The 15,234-nt window shown below is 41.7% G+C and overlaps 1 protein-coding gene across 1 annotated transcript in view; it reads left to right on the top strand.

Annotated features, from left to right (window-relative positions):
- Positions 1-15,234, top strand: part of PRKCE (protein kinase C epsilon) — a 449,749-nt gene that overhangs the window by 154,590 nt on the left and 279,925 nt on the right. The window contains exon 2 of the mRNA XM_006909689.3: positions 11,940-12,003. Coding sequence (XP_006909751.2) covers positions 11,940-12,003 — 64 coding nt within the window. The remainder of the gene's footprint in view (positions 1-11,939; positions 12,004-15,234) is intronic.

Genomic DNA, 15,234 nt, shown 5'->3' with positions numbered 1-15,234 from the left:
AACCTTTTTTGCTTTGTGTATATACCTACTCATATACATTTTATTTCTATAAAATTGGATCCTAAAACACATAGTTCTTTATAATCTCATTTTCTTCTGCTTAATGCCATATTTTGAATATCCTTCCATGATTTTTTTTCACTGTGGCACAGGGTCTTATGATTTGAATATGTCACAATTTATTTAAATAGTTTGCTATTATTGGATAATTATTTTCTAATTTTACACTCTTTAAAAATGCTGTAATGATCATCCTGTGTTTAAATCGTTTTGCACATGTGTGGTTTGGGATAAATTCCCAGAAGGAGAAGCGCTAGGTCAAAGGATTTTTGCTATATACCACCAAACCACTCTCTACAAATTTTATGCCACTTACAGTTAATCATCAGGGCCCATTTAGAAGGCCTGTTTCTCCTTGCTATTACTAGCACTGGATGTTATCATTTAAGATAACATGTTTTTGAATTTTCCATTCAGGGTGGTCTTGGAACAAATGCACTTGTTTCCTTGCCTACTTAAGAACCAATCCAAGTAATAGAAAAGGAAACAAAGAGCAGGTGATAAAATTCTCTAACAACCAGGTAAGCAGAAAGAAGACATTATAAAGCTATTTCATCGAATTTCTGAGGATGAAAGTAGAGGGCAGGATGGCAACTCATGGAACAGAATAAAGGTACTGAAGACCCCAGAACATGTGTAGAGTTACTGGAGCCTGGCCTAGAGCCAGCTGTTCTACAGAACCCTAAGGGGGCTCCAGGTTTGGAGATCGTAGTTATTTACCTCGGGGATCAGGAACGAGATAGGCGGCTGAAAATATATGACTGTCTGAAGGTCTGAATATGCAACTGTATGCCTACTACACTCACTGCCAAAGGGCTTGGAGCCAGACCCTAACTTCCAGTGTAAAAAATTGGAAGATTCTTTCAAAAAGAAATGGTCTAATGGTTTGGGGAGAATTAGCAAGGCTGGTGTGGGGATCCCCTGCTCTAATGGCCAGCTCCCACTTTCTAACCCTAAGGCAGATGGGCCAGTGTCCACAGAAACATGTTGCATTCATGAACCAGAAAAAGAAAAAGGGGCTATGTAAAAGAATGCATAGAAAATAAGAAGATTCTTCTGGAACTCAACATATTATTGTCAGAAATAAAAGTTCAGTGAATGGATTGTAAGGTAAAGTCATGGGAATCTAGAATATGGACTCAAAAGATAAAAGAAATAGAAATATATATGACAAGTAGTAAGAGACATAGGAATAAATCCTGTCGGTCCAATATCTGAATAATAAGAGTTTCACAGAGAAGAGGCCAGTAGCAAAGAACAAATAGAAGAGTGTTTTCCACAAGTTCAGTTTCATTCAGCACAGTGAATCAAAAAACCATATCCTGTGACCTTTCATTGTGAAATTTCAGAACACCGAGATTAAAGAGATCCTAAAACTTCCAGAGAGTCAAAAACAAAGTCTACTAAGCAACAGAAATCAAGCTGACATCAGAGTCCACTAGCAATATTTATGTTAGATGAAAGTTCTGATAATGATTTCTCAAACCTAGATTTCTGTATCCAGCCAAAGTATCAATCATGTGTGAGGACAGACATGAAAGGTCTAAGAAATCTGGCTTTCTATGCACTCCTAATCGATATTTCAATCAGAATATACTTTACTGGCAAAAACAAGAAAATAACCCAGAACAAGGAAGATGATGGATTCCAGTACCAGCAGCTGCACCCAGCAGAGCAGTGAACAGAAGTGACAGTGCTACCGCTGTGCAGCAGACCAGAGAGAGGTCAGTCCAGAGAATGGAGAGAACAGCGGAGATCTCCAGGAAGGCAAACCCTGAGAGAAAAGGGCCCTGAAAAAACTTGACGATCTGAGAAAGGCAATTGGTAGAGCGGGAAAAAAAAAAAAAAAAAAAAAAAGAATCCGTTTGAATTTGATACTAGTTATCTTCTCCATTGAGTGGTGCTTGGGTTGTCATATTGGGCCCATGGGAATAAGGTATATATAATACCATTTATAAAGTCATAAAGAGTAAACACTATTAATTAGTTTTCAGATTTTAAAACCAATGTAAACATAAAACATGGAACTCAGATACAGTTAGAGAACAACACTAATATGTTGTCACTATTGATAGTCTTAACAGTAAAGACACGGGGAGTGGGGAGAGACTCAGGCAGAGGACAGGGAGGGCTGGAAACATTAATGTCTTCTAGTTAGAATGTGGGGGGTCAAGGGATATTGTCTAGTTAATGGAATAAGAAATTGACATTTTGGATTACTTTTTTTCAGTTGTAGGGAAGAACAGGAGGAACTGAGAATTGTGATGTATAATTATTTTGTGGAGGAGGAAAGTGGAGGGAGGTGGTGAGTGAACTAAATCCTCATCTATCACATCAGCAATGCAAGAGAGAATGTCTAAAATAAGAAATCAGGAAATTGAGGTATAAACTTTTTATTTAGGGACATGGCAGTGACCACCAGAAAAACTCAAATAGAAATGATTAAAATTGGCTCCCTCTGGGGAATAACGGGGCAGGGGACTGTTGCTTCTCATAAGTTCACATGTGGTTTTTGATTTTTTAAAAACTGCACACATCATGGTAGTTTTGTTTGCATTTTAATAAGCAAATAACAAATACAGAGCCCAAAAGCAACTTTGGCTAATTTGATAGGCAAAGTAAAAGAAAAAAAATTTACCCTTTATTTCTTTGCCTAGTTAAACTAAGTGATTTTTAAGTTGGTTATGACTCAAATTTCATGCTTCTATGATTTTTATAAGACTTTTTCTCACAGGACATAATTTCAATAACATGATGAAAAGCAGTGGCAAATAGGACTTGATATACATAAAAATCACATACAGCAGTATTTCTAGGAGGGCCTTTATTCTCCACAGTTGGACATCCTGCACTGTGTTTGTCTCTCATTGTTCGAGCCTCCCAGATCTTATACTAGGGTTTGGTGTTCCTTCAACTGTGAGCTCTAGGACAATGAAGGAGGTTTGCTTTCATTGTTCTTGTGTCCAAGAAGCAACTCTGTCATCATGTACACAATGTGAGCTCCTCGAACAGCTCACACCATGTTCTTTCCACATAATCTCCCTGAGCCCATGCCATTTGCTGAACATAAGCCTCAAGGTGATAGGATTGGGTCCAGAGTCAGAGAGCCCTGCTTTAGTCCAGGCTCCTCTTCTTCAAGCTCTGAGAATGTGGACAAGTCACTTAAATCCCTAAGCGTCAGTTTTCTCATCCCTGAAATGGTTAAGAATAAGGATATTGCGTCCCTCACCCAGAGAACACATGTAAGGTGCTTAATAGATGGTGTTCATTAGAGTTGTGATTATTATTAAGAATAAAACTGTCTTCTTGTGGAGCTCAGAGTGATGAATAATACTTAGAATGTCTTAGACTTCGAAGGGAGTCAGGAACTGAATATCTTTATGAACGACCATTAACAGAAGGTTCTACTGGGTTGTAATATTATGGACAGAAAGTTCCTGGCTTGAAGATAATTTTCCTGGTTGTACAATTCTGAGCTCCCGTCTGAACTTGCCTTCTGTTCCACATGAATCCATTTCGTTCCACTTGGAGTCTCTAGTGACTACCTGCTCTGTGCCCAGCCATTGATCAGGAACTGCAGAATCCCCAAAAGGAGCACATGGCTCTGCCCTAGGGGTGCTCACAGTCTGGGCGGGAAATAACGATAATGACAAGACAGTTTACATTTATAGGGGGCTAGCTACGTGCCAGGCACAGCTCCAAGTACTTAAATTAAACCATTTCATTTAATCCTCCCAATACCATGAGGCAGGTGCCATTGACATTCTCCATTTATAGATGAGGAAATAAAATCAAGGGCCATACAGCTTAATAATAGGCAGAGCTGGGATTTGAACTCAAAAAGGGGCGGCCTTCAGATCCTTTACTCTCAATAGCTGCCATGTATTGGCTTTGTATAAAAATAGGAAATGTAGAATAAAACACATGTTACAAATACACCCAGTGAGAGAGACCATTGCAAAGCAAAATGCAAAATGCGTAGTGCAGCTTGGTAGTAGGTATTTTACCCTTCAGAACACTGGGGGTAAGTGGCTACATTTCCTATTTTTTCGTTTTGTTTTGTTTGTTTTTTGTACTCATCATCTTCTCTTAAGTAGGATACTCAGTCACGCACTGCCATTTTCCTGAAAGAAGATTGGAAAACTATACCGTGACTGGGCGATGCTTTGCAAACCATTACACATTCTCAATATTAGGTTGGGCACTTTTGGATGTTTTCCCAGCGCAGGAAAGCATTTGTGTACACATAGAGTTATTTGTTTTTAGCTACTTCTGTCATCAGAGAGAGCCAGCTCTCTGGGTCTATTTCTGAGTCTGTTGGAAAGAGGAAGCAGGTGCTAACTTGAGTTACTTTATTTGTGGCCTGTGGAGAGCTAGGATCTGTAACAGAGGCCTGCCGTCCAGCCAACAGGACTTTCACATGGAGATGATGGCTGTTGCTCGGTTAGTTCCTGTGCCCTGGATTCGGGGTTTGGGAAAGCACTGTGTCAGCCAGTTTTGAGGGACATTTATTTAAGATGTGTCTGGTAACTGAAGCAAGCTGCTCTCTGGGGGATTGGAGGTTAGAAATAGCTGGCAAAAAATGACATAGACTTAAATTTTGTAGCAAGCTAACTCGAGAACATGATTTTTAAAAAATCAGATGGTTCAAAAGAGCATAGAGCAAAGAATAAGCTCCCTTTTCTGATTTCTAGTCCCTCAATCCTGAGGCAACCCCTGTTTCCTGTTGACTAAGACTCCTAGAGATAATCTATGTGGAACAGTGTGTGATAGAGCATATGAGCGTGTGTATGTGCATGTATGTTTGTGTGTGCTCACTCATGTACACACCTATTCTATTCACACGGTAGCCTAGCATAATAAACACATTGCACCTTGCTTTTTTCTCCCACTTAATATATCCTAGAGATCGTTCCATAGCAGTTATTACATTTACATCTATTTTTCTTTTTATTTTAGAGTTTGTATACTGATCTACCGAATGTACCATAATTTATTTAAGAAGTCCCTATTCATGGATATTTTAGGTCCTTAAGGTCCTTAAAAGCCATTTTACAGCATTTGGTCTAATTGTCATATTTTACATATGAGGAAATTGAGACCCACACACAGAAAGATAAATTTAAATAATTCAGCAGGCTCTCAAATCTACATTTTGGATGTTTTTCTTGCTATTATTGTGTTTTGATCACAAAAGACAGAAGAAGGTGGCTGTGCCTATGAGTGTGTTTTGCACACATGGGTGGGTGTGTGAATGCGTGCCTACACAGGTAGGTGTACATTATGTTGTATGACAGATGCGCTTTTGAAAAACTGAATGAACCCTTTTATTTTTAAAAATGGAATATGAAAATTTAAATGCCCCGAGGGTGGGAAGATGATTTGTTATTTAAAGGAAAATTGTGGAGCAATCCTTAATGTGAGATGATGGCTTCTTTTTCTCCTTTTTTAAAAACGACTTCATTGAGCCATAACTTACATGCAAAAAAGTACATCTCTTTTAAGTGCATGGCTTGATGTTGTTGACAAAGATATACATTCATGTAACTCCCATCCAATCAACAAAGAGAAAACTTCTATCTTCCCCAAAAGTTCTTCCATGATTCTTTTTTTTTTTTTTTACTTGAGTATATACTTTAGTGTTGTAAAATGTAATATTGACAAAATCGTTCAGGTCCTCTGTGCCTCTCTGCATTCACTTTCTCCCTCTACCTCCAGTAGGTATGCTTTTGGTAAATATAGGTTAGTTTCACCTATTCTGGAACATCATGGAAATGGAATTGTACAATATATACTCCCTTGTGTCTGGCTTCTTTCCCACAGCATCTGCTTTGTTGCATTATCAGTAGTCCCTTCTTTACTGGTAAGTAAAATACCGTCATATGGATGCAGCATGGTTCACATATTGATTGCCCTGTTAGTTGCATGTTTAGATTGTCTCCAGGTTTGGCTATTATGAATGAAGCTGCTAGGAACATTTGTGTACAGGTTGATGGCTTCCCAAGTAAATCATCTCCATAATTCAGTTGTGCAGATCCAGTTTAAAATAAGGCCATCTAACCATTGAGCCAACATGTATAAATATGTATTAAGTTCCTCCCACGTGCTGGACAGAAAGGGTTCTTCCCTGCAGGGATGTACACTAAAGCCCGCGTAATATTTTTGCAGGTGTTTGAAAAAAAAATCCTCCTCTTCCCTTATTTTATGAAAGTCAGTGCTATTGGAAGCTCGTTAGAATGGAACCCTTAAAATATTTAATTACATGTGCACCCTCTGTTTTTCAAGCAGTTAATGCACTCTACCAATAGAGGAAGTAGCAAACTCCTTCTCAAATGGTGATTAATTAGTTTAATTAGCTGTTAATTTCAAAATCTGCACCCAATAGCTGCTTGAGAATTGTCCACTGTAGCGCCTCAATATTTTGTGCTTTCCAAAAGCAGAAGCTAGGAGAAAGTCTGCTGAGTGAAGGTCTTCTGCTCCGTCTAGCTTGCGTCTTCCATGCCAGACACCTCTGCGGACCATGGTGTGCCCGAGATACTCCAGTGAGAATGGCCAGCAATAGACGGGTGCAGGACTTGGGCAGCAGGTCCTCTGCTTTGGGAAAGAACCTCTGATTCTTCTCTCTTCTCCTCCCATATACTTCCTCCTTCCTCACTCCCCACCCTTTTTCAAGTAATAAAGAATCTGTCTATTATTTAAGACTTAATTGGTATAACATGGGCTGTGCAAGCCTCTCTTCCTCCTTCTCATCCTTTCTGAATTCACCTTTTTCTGACCTACTTCCTATTTTTTGCTTGTTTCCAGGCCCTAGTGTCTGACAACAGATGGAGAAGGAAGTAAAACTCAAAACTGGGCATGTGTGACCTTTGCGGGCTGTTCTGTTGCCTAGAGGGCTCTGGTGAAAGTTGAGCCTATGGTCAGGAGGAAGCTCGATGGTGAATTTCAGACCTCCTTTGCCATGAACTCGATTGCCCCAAAACATAGGCACACAGATACCTGTGGGTCACAGTGATATGCAGCAGTAACACTAAGTGGGGTGCTGGCCAAGTGGTTAGGGTTCCCACAGGGCAGATGTGGTGTGGTGACAGGAATATTGGACTGAGATTCAGGAGTTAAGGGTATGAGTTTTGCCTCTGCCACCCACCTCCAGGCTGCCCAACTCCAGGGGATTCATTCAGACAGACTACTGTGTTAATGGCGCCCTCTGGAGTTGGGCAGTGGTATGTTCTCACTAGTGCTATACTGGCCATATATATTCCTTAACCTCAGTGTTCCAATACATACAATGGCGATAATACTTGTCTTACAGGTTAATTATGAGGAATACATGAAGTAGTGTGTGTGAAGGGCTTTATGAATGGTTTGGCATCACTCGCAAAAATATTGCCTGTGAGTCTTGTCCTTTCAGAGATTTTTTTCGTATAGGTCTGTGGATAGTTTGGGCCCTTTCTTCATTGCCTTGTTCTAACTCAAATGAGTGGACCTCTGTTTATGCCCAGACCTTCTCCAAGGGCTGGAGGGTAGGCGGGGCAAAGTCTGGGAGGCATTGCTCAGTCTTAAACCACCCTTGCTGGGAAGCCAGTCAATTGCACCTGAGGAGAATAATGAACCCACAGAGGCTTAAAGCAAGGAAAACTCTGAGACTGGGTTGTCAGAGGAGGCTTTAAGGGCTGGGCAGGGCTTGAGATGGGAGCTCCATCAAAGTCATCTCTGTGTGTTCTAGGCAGTTCTGGGTGGGAGTCTGGCTTAAAGCTCTCTCAGTCCCAGTTTTTCCATCTGAAAGGTAAGAGAATATTGCTTGCCTTACAGGAGATTAAATAAACTAATACAGGTAAAGCAGTGAACACAGTGTCTGAGGCATAGTAGGCATTCAGACAATGCGTGGTCACCCTCCTCTTCTTTTCTCATGGCCTCTGATGACCAGGGCCATAGCCTTTCTTTCCCTGGGTTTCCCCTGGACTGTGTACAAAACTGTTACCTTAGTTCTTTATGTGGTATTCACAACAACACTGTAAGGTCATCAGATGTCCTTTGGGCAAGAAAACGCCTTTTGTGTTGGGGGAAAGCTTGGTAGAGTAGAAAGAACCTTTGACTAAGTGGCAGATTTGAAGACTTGCTTTTTAATAACAACAATAATTACGGAGTGTTTAATGCCAGGCACCATGCTAAGCACCTTCCCTAGATTATCTCATTTAACATTATGACAGCCCAAATGACGCAAGACCTGTTATAAATTTCATTTCACGGAGGAGCATTCTGAGGCTTAAAGAAGGTAGATGCTTGTTTCAGGCCACAGAGCCAGCAAGTTCACTTTTCACCACCACATACTGAGTATCTCTTTTGTGCCAAGTAATTTGCATGTATATCTCATGGAGTTTTCACAACAACCCATTTCACAGATGAAGAGATTGAGGCCAGGCTCAGGGAGAGCAAATAATTGCCTGAGTGGGCAAGTGACAAAATTGGGATCCAGCCCTGGTCTGACTCCAAAGGCTATGTTTGTCTCCCCCACTGTTCTGCCTTGCTTCTGGCCTCAGCCGAAAGACACTGGAGCTTGAAAGAGAATCCTCAAAGAAACAGTGATGGTAGCTGGGAAGACTCGTCAAGTAAAGGCATGAGGTTCAAAGAGATTTGATAAAGATTGCCTCAGGGGGAATTGGGAGGGACCTGGAGCACCAGAAAAGGAGCTTAGAATTAAGCCTGGGAATGGTTGGGAGAAAGGAAGAGGCCTACTTTTATGTGGTGCCTGCTGCCTGGTGGTGATGCCCACTGACAGCTTGCAGAGGCTATGCAGGGCTGAGCACCTTCATTCCTTCATTATCTGGGCCTCATAATTGTGAACAAAATCTGTAACAAATTAATTTGGCCATGAAGTCGCACCACATTCCACCACCTTTCGTACTGATAACCCCTCATGTTGTCCAAGTTGAAGTTGCACCACCCTAGATGGATTCTCAAAGCTTCCTCACTTGGCTGGCCAGGCCTCTGCCAGCGTTCTGCGGCCATCTGCCCACGCTGCTAAGCTCTCTGTTGCTTTTGGCATGTTTAATAGCTTAATTTCTATTTTTCTGTTTGGAAATGCAGTTCATTGGTATTGAAGCGGCAGTGGGTGCTAGAATGGTTTCTGATTGCTATCTTGAATGTTAATATCCTAATACATTTTATAGTCAATGACCTGTTCCCCCTGCCACAAGTTCTCAATCCCATTTTGTAAAGATAGGCATGCCGCCCGCCTTCAGATCAGCCTCGCAGCCCATCTCATTCCTTTGCTGTCTCCTCCCTGCTTTTCACAGATAGCATTGTACTTCGCCAATGAAGTCCACGGTCGTGGGAAATCTCTGACTTAGAGGATATGAGAAAGCGTTTCATTTTGCCGGCAGGGTTTAATAGGGATGATCTAATCTCTAAAAGGCATACATTATTTAAATTCCATGCTTTTGGACAAGGGGGCCCCTGATGTTTTTGAAATGTGGCAGGGACAGGATTCTGGTTTGGCTCTGATCAGTAGAGCTGACTGTTGGTATTCCTGTTTTTAATTCAGTGCAGGGGCCAGGTTATGCCTGTGGCGGGGTGGGGGTTGGGCGGCAGAACTAGTGGTGAGGGTGCTGGAGAACATTTTCTTTACCCAGAAACCTAAAATCACAGACTCTTGGCATGGGGAGAGTCATCTCATGGCATCACCAGTTGGTTATTTGGTTCCCATCTGGATCTCACCTCCAGATTCTAGACGAAAGACTCCTGTGGGGCAGCCTGAGAGAGCTCCTTGTACCCCCTACTCCCTGCCTTGACCGAGCACCAAAATGTCACCAAGAGTCTTACCTAGCAGGCAGTGAAGATCTCTGTTGATAAAAGTGAAAATTTGAGGAAAACCTTTAGCACTCTCAATCGTGAAAGGCTGAGTCTGGGAATAAAAGGGCTCGTGAATGGCTCGGGGAACCTGGACTGTGGGTGGAGCGAGATGTTGGGGGAGAGACCTGGAGAATATCGGTTTGAGCTGAGTATTTTACCTCGCGGGGAGCACGGGGTGCTCATGGTGCAGCTGCCTCTTTTTCTCTCTCACCTCGTTTGAATGTCACTTTGGTATAGATCACCTGCCCGTCTTCCTTCCAGGGGATGCAGTCTTGGAGGGGCGAATGATCCAGAATAAGCTGTGGATGTTCTGAATCTAGAGCCTTTCTCCACTTTTTCAAATGTTTATTGGGTGTCTCCTGATGCGCAGATAGTGAGCTAAGCACTAGGGATGCACATGTGATTCTCATACCCTGTCTAGCAGGGGAGATAGACTTGTGGACCATGGAGGGCAGTTTAATGGGAGCCATGGTTAAGATATGTATGTGTGCTCTGGAAGCACACGTGAGGCGGTAGTTAATTCTGACTGGGAATATCTGGAAAGGCTTCAGAGAGGAGGTGGTAATTGACCTCTGTCTTGAAGGAGGAGGTTTTCACCAGAACGACCCTTTGTAAGTAGTGCTTGCTAAGTGTGTGTCAGCTCTTTTCTGAGGACAATGAAAAAGAAAAGGAGGGTAGTGTTTCTTACCCTCGAGAAATTCACAGCTTGTTGGGGAGACAAGCCTAGCATGTATAAGCCCATTAGACAGATGGAATTATGTGGGTGGGAGTAGGCTACTGGGGGTTCTTGGTGATCCAGGGTTTCCGCAGGTACCAGCCTGTCTCCTGGAGGACACAGTTGCTGTAAGGGTAGGTCAGATCTTGCAAAGATGTCTCAACTGTAAGAGTCCCAGCCCCTCTGACTTTTCTCCCATCATATGATTTCATTACCTGGTTCTGTACAGAAGTAGTTAGCTGGATTTGGAGGTGCGGGGAGGAAGCGAGGGTGGGTGGAGAAGGTCAATGGTAAGACCAGCAATATTGCCTCTCCCTTTACAACCCTGGTAGAATCTGGGGTTTGCAAAACGCATGTGCCAACACACAACCTGAGTGTGGGGGTCCTTCAGTCTCATACGAGCACCATGCACATTCCCAGCCTCTGCTTATATTGTTTCTTCTACCTTGAATGCCTTCCCTTCCTAGCCTTCATGAAGTCTTCTACACTGATGTCAGGCTCACCGGACTCTCTATCAGTTATTCTCTATCTCTCATTATTAAGCTGGGGTCAACATTGTTCTCTGTTTTGTTTTTTTTTTCCTGTTTTTTTTTTTTTTAAACTCCCCAATGAGACTATAAACACCTTGAAAGCAGGAATAGTGTCTTATGCTTCTCTTATTTCCTCTGTGAGCAGTTCGCGTACTATAAATAACACACTTTTTTTGTTTTTTGTTTTTTGTTTTTTTAAAGACAGTCCTTGCAGAATCTCAGCATTGCTACTTACCTGGAACTTTGAGCATAGTTTCCTTATCTGTAAAATGGGATAACACAGATTTCTCAACCTCAACACCATTGGAATTTGGGGCTGGATCTCTGTTGTGGGGACACTCCCGTGTGCTGTAGGATGTTTAGCAGCGTCCCTAGCCTCCACATATTAGATACTAGTAGTACCACTCCCTCTTCAGTTATGACAATCAAAAAGGTCTACTTTTTGGGGATACTTTTGTGTCCCCAAAATGTTCCCTTTGTCACTGTCTCCTGTGCCAGTGTTTCCTTTGTGTGGCAAAATCACTTCTGGTTGAAGAATTACTGGGATGAACAACCTACTGGGTATGCATCAGACCTCCTAGACCTGTTCCCAGAATATCACACACAGTCCATAAATGCAGATTCTTCTTCTTTCCCAGTTCACCGAGCACTTGACACTTTGTAGGTCGATTAATTGAATGGAGCTGTGACTCTAGGTTTCAGCAATTTGGGGTAGAAATGTCATGGCACTCTCAGGGTGGCCCCACAATGCACTAACAGAGTCACTGTCATTTTCTTAATTGCAGATTGATCTGGAGCCAGAAGGCAGAGTGTATGTGATCATCGATCTTTCCGGGTCATCGGGTGAAGGTAGGAGAGTGTGACCCCTTATCTTTGTTCTCTTACATTGACCATTTGTCTTCCAGTTTCTCCCTTCCCTTTTTGGCTGAGACATTTTACAGTGACATTTAATTAATTGGCTCATTTTTTTTTTTTTAAAAAGGATATTTTGAAGATGCTTATTTATGCCTGTATACCAAAAAGGACCAGCCATCTGTTAACTTTGGTGGAGCAGAGGGAGGATTTTTGACTTATCAAGTGAAGCCAATAAAACAGGCGTTTCTGCACGCTGGTGTGCCAGGCAGACTTCAGCAGAGTGACAGGCTCTCCCTGGAGGCTCCCGTGGGGTTTGCGTGTGTGTGGTGGGAAGGAAGTAAACCAGTTGGTCTAACAGTAATCAGAAATGAAACAAATAAGGTGTCGTATTTCAGAATCTTATTTATTTGGAGCTTTTATAGAAGTGTTACTTTTTAAAAATTATTTTTATTTTCTAACCAGTCCTTATGCAGAGGAAAGCCCTGATCTTAAAGAGAAATAATGGGGTGAGGGAATGTGTGTTCTCACTGGCTGATTACACAGGGTATAGATGTTCTCGTAGAGTTGGCTTTTTTTCCTTTCTTCTTCTTATACCCTCTCCTCTCGATCCTGTCTTTGCCCATGTACTACCTTTAGGGGCTTGCAGGGTGGTGAGGACTGAGCAGCCAGGGGAAAAGGGAAGACTAGACAATAAACGGGAACAGGGAGATGGTGGCAGACTTGGGCTCTAGGAAGGTTGGGAATTAGGACTGAAATTTAATTATTGGGACTATTTTTCCTCTTTTCCTATCCTGTGGGCAGGGGGACAGAACGGTTGGTTTTAATGTTATGCCAGAAAGATCAGAAAACCAAGGCTGGTTCCTTTTGGTGATGAGGAAAAATGGGGTTTAGGGGCTGTGGCTCAACGGGAGAGACAACTCCCTCGGGGCCTGGCTAGTAGACTTGGGCCTTTAACAGCATCTTCCCAGAATTCTGGAGATTACAGGCATGAAGTCACAACCCCAGATGGTCTCCCCTACTTTAGGGAAGAAGCTCTAGTTTAAGGTTCAGTAACAGGAGGAGAATTATGTAAGCAAATTCAAAGGAACTGCTCAAATGATGCATTTGACTGTGATGCCTGATGATTTTTATTTGGCTGATTTATCATCCAGTTTCAATGGCTATTCAATAATCGTGTGAATAGGGAGCTCGTAATAGAATTTGGTTCTCTTCTAATAGATTGAAATTATTTGTCATGGGTTTAAAACTTTAAATATCCTTTCAAAAATTGGTCTCTTACATTTTCCATTCTTTGTTGCAATTACATTTTGGTATCTCCAACTTTGTTTCTCTGCTCTCAGCTCTAAACAGCCCAGAATAGAATCTGTTGTAGAAGATTTGGGTATTTAGCAATATTTAGTATGAAGTATTTAAGATATACAAAAGAACCCAAAGGTCAATAAAGTGGGCACCAGTGTGCCCACCACTCACTCAGATTAAGAAATAAAGCATCCAGTAAGGTGAACACTTGCATTACTTTTAACATAGTGTGTGAGTCCAGTTTCACCAGACTTAAAAGTACATATTTTCTATCTGCAGTGGGGACCCACATATGTGGAGAGCCAACTTAAGTTATTTGAGGATTTTCGACTATATAAGTGGTTGGTTCCCCTAACCTCACATTGTTCCAGGGTCAACTGTATAGGCATGCCACCTTTTATCGGGGTTTGCTTTATTGTGGTTCACAGATGTTGCCTTTTTTTTTTTTTTTTTTTACCAATTGAAGGCAAGACCCTCTACCAGTAAAGATTGCAACTAACTTTATTATGATGCTTGCTTTATTGTGGCGGTCTAAAACTCAACCCGCAATATCTCTGAGGTAGGCCTATATTACAGTGGCCTCCTAACTGTAGACACTAGCAAAACATTTGATGAGCAATCTCTCTTTTTTCCTTACATAATCTATATGCAATGGGATAATTGAATAAATATGTGTTTCCTGTGTCACGATGCTGGGCAACCAATGGGAGGCTGGGATTATTTTTTTCTTTGAAAAGATTAATGACTTGCAAAATTATAGAAGACGTCTTTTTTTACATTAGAGGGAAAAGATACGGACAAATGAATGAATAAATAAATCAGAAGTAATTGTTTTTTTTCTTCTTGCTTCTATGGCTTATTGTGTGTGAATGGCTAAAGCAATTTTCATTGGGCTGAATTTTTACTCTACTTTTTTTTTTTATCTCTTTCATCTAAAGAAAATAGAGTTTACTTCAGAAATGCCGACACATGCCAGAATCTGTAAAGTGCTAGCATGTGTTGCTCTGAAGAAAAGGAGAAATTTTTCTGCTCTTTTTTTCTTGCTGTTGCTGGATTTGGGATTCCTTTTCTGGATGGTGGGAAGGACTTCCGGCAATCCCTTCCTAGAAGCTGATCTTGCTGTACTTTATTTGTGTTCTCCTGCTGCTGGGACCTTGAGAACTCCTGGTCCAGAGATAGTTTTGTTTTGGGAAGGGGTGGGAGGGCAAGGAGAGGAGTGGAGGATGAGTAGTTAACACACTTATTACCTAGACTCTGTGAGAAGGATCCAGTGTGAAAACGGTTGTCACAGCTAGTCTATAGACATTCACAGAGTCTTGTCTAAGTCTCTGTCTCGAGTGGAAGTACATCACTCTATATTCCATGAGAGGATGAAAAGAGAGTCGAAATGAGGCATAGCTGGTGTTTTCAGCACTCTATTATTCTGCATCAAGCATCCCTTCAAACGCTCAGGTCCCATCAATGGAAAAAAATATATTCATAGAAATTGTACAAAATTTACAACATGTGCAAATACCAAAGAGCTCAGAGAAAGGTGTGGGGTTGAGACTGTGTGAATATACCTCCATCTTCTAGGATATGCCAAAGGATTCTTTTATTTTGCTAACACACTGTAGAAAGCCTGGATGTTGACGTCTGTAAGATCTGGAGCTAATATGATTTCTAACTGTCTAATAAAATTCCACTGCTTGCATGTCCTGTGCAGTTCACCATAATGGGATTTGACCAGTGTGTATTTAGCTAAACCAGGCAACCTAACCCCAGATGTAAGAAGGTCAGGCTGGATGACAGTTACGGTCATCTCCGGTCATGTGATTTTGCCCTTTGGTATAATTTGAATAGACATCTCTCCGAGCTCAAGGCTGAGGGCTGGCTAGTATCTGAGCAAGTAGAAGGGGTTAAAAGGAGACTCTTTTTAATAGGTAC

This window comes from Pteropus alecto, unplaced genomic scaffold (assembly GCF_000325575.1).
Source record: "Pteropus alecto unplaced genomic scaffold, ASM32557v1 scaffold131, whole genome shotgun sequence".
Classification (NCBI taxonomy): Eukaryota; Metazoa; Chordata; class Mammalia; order Chiroptera; family Pteropodidae; genus Pteropus; species Pteropus alecto.
Note: the sequence above shows the minus strand (reverse complement) of the source record. Positions and strands in the feature narration are given on the sequence as shown.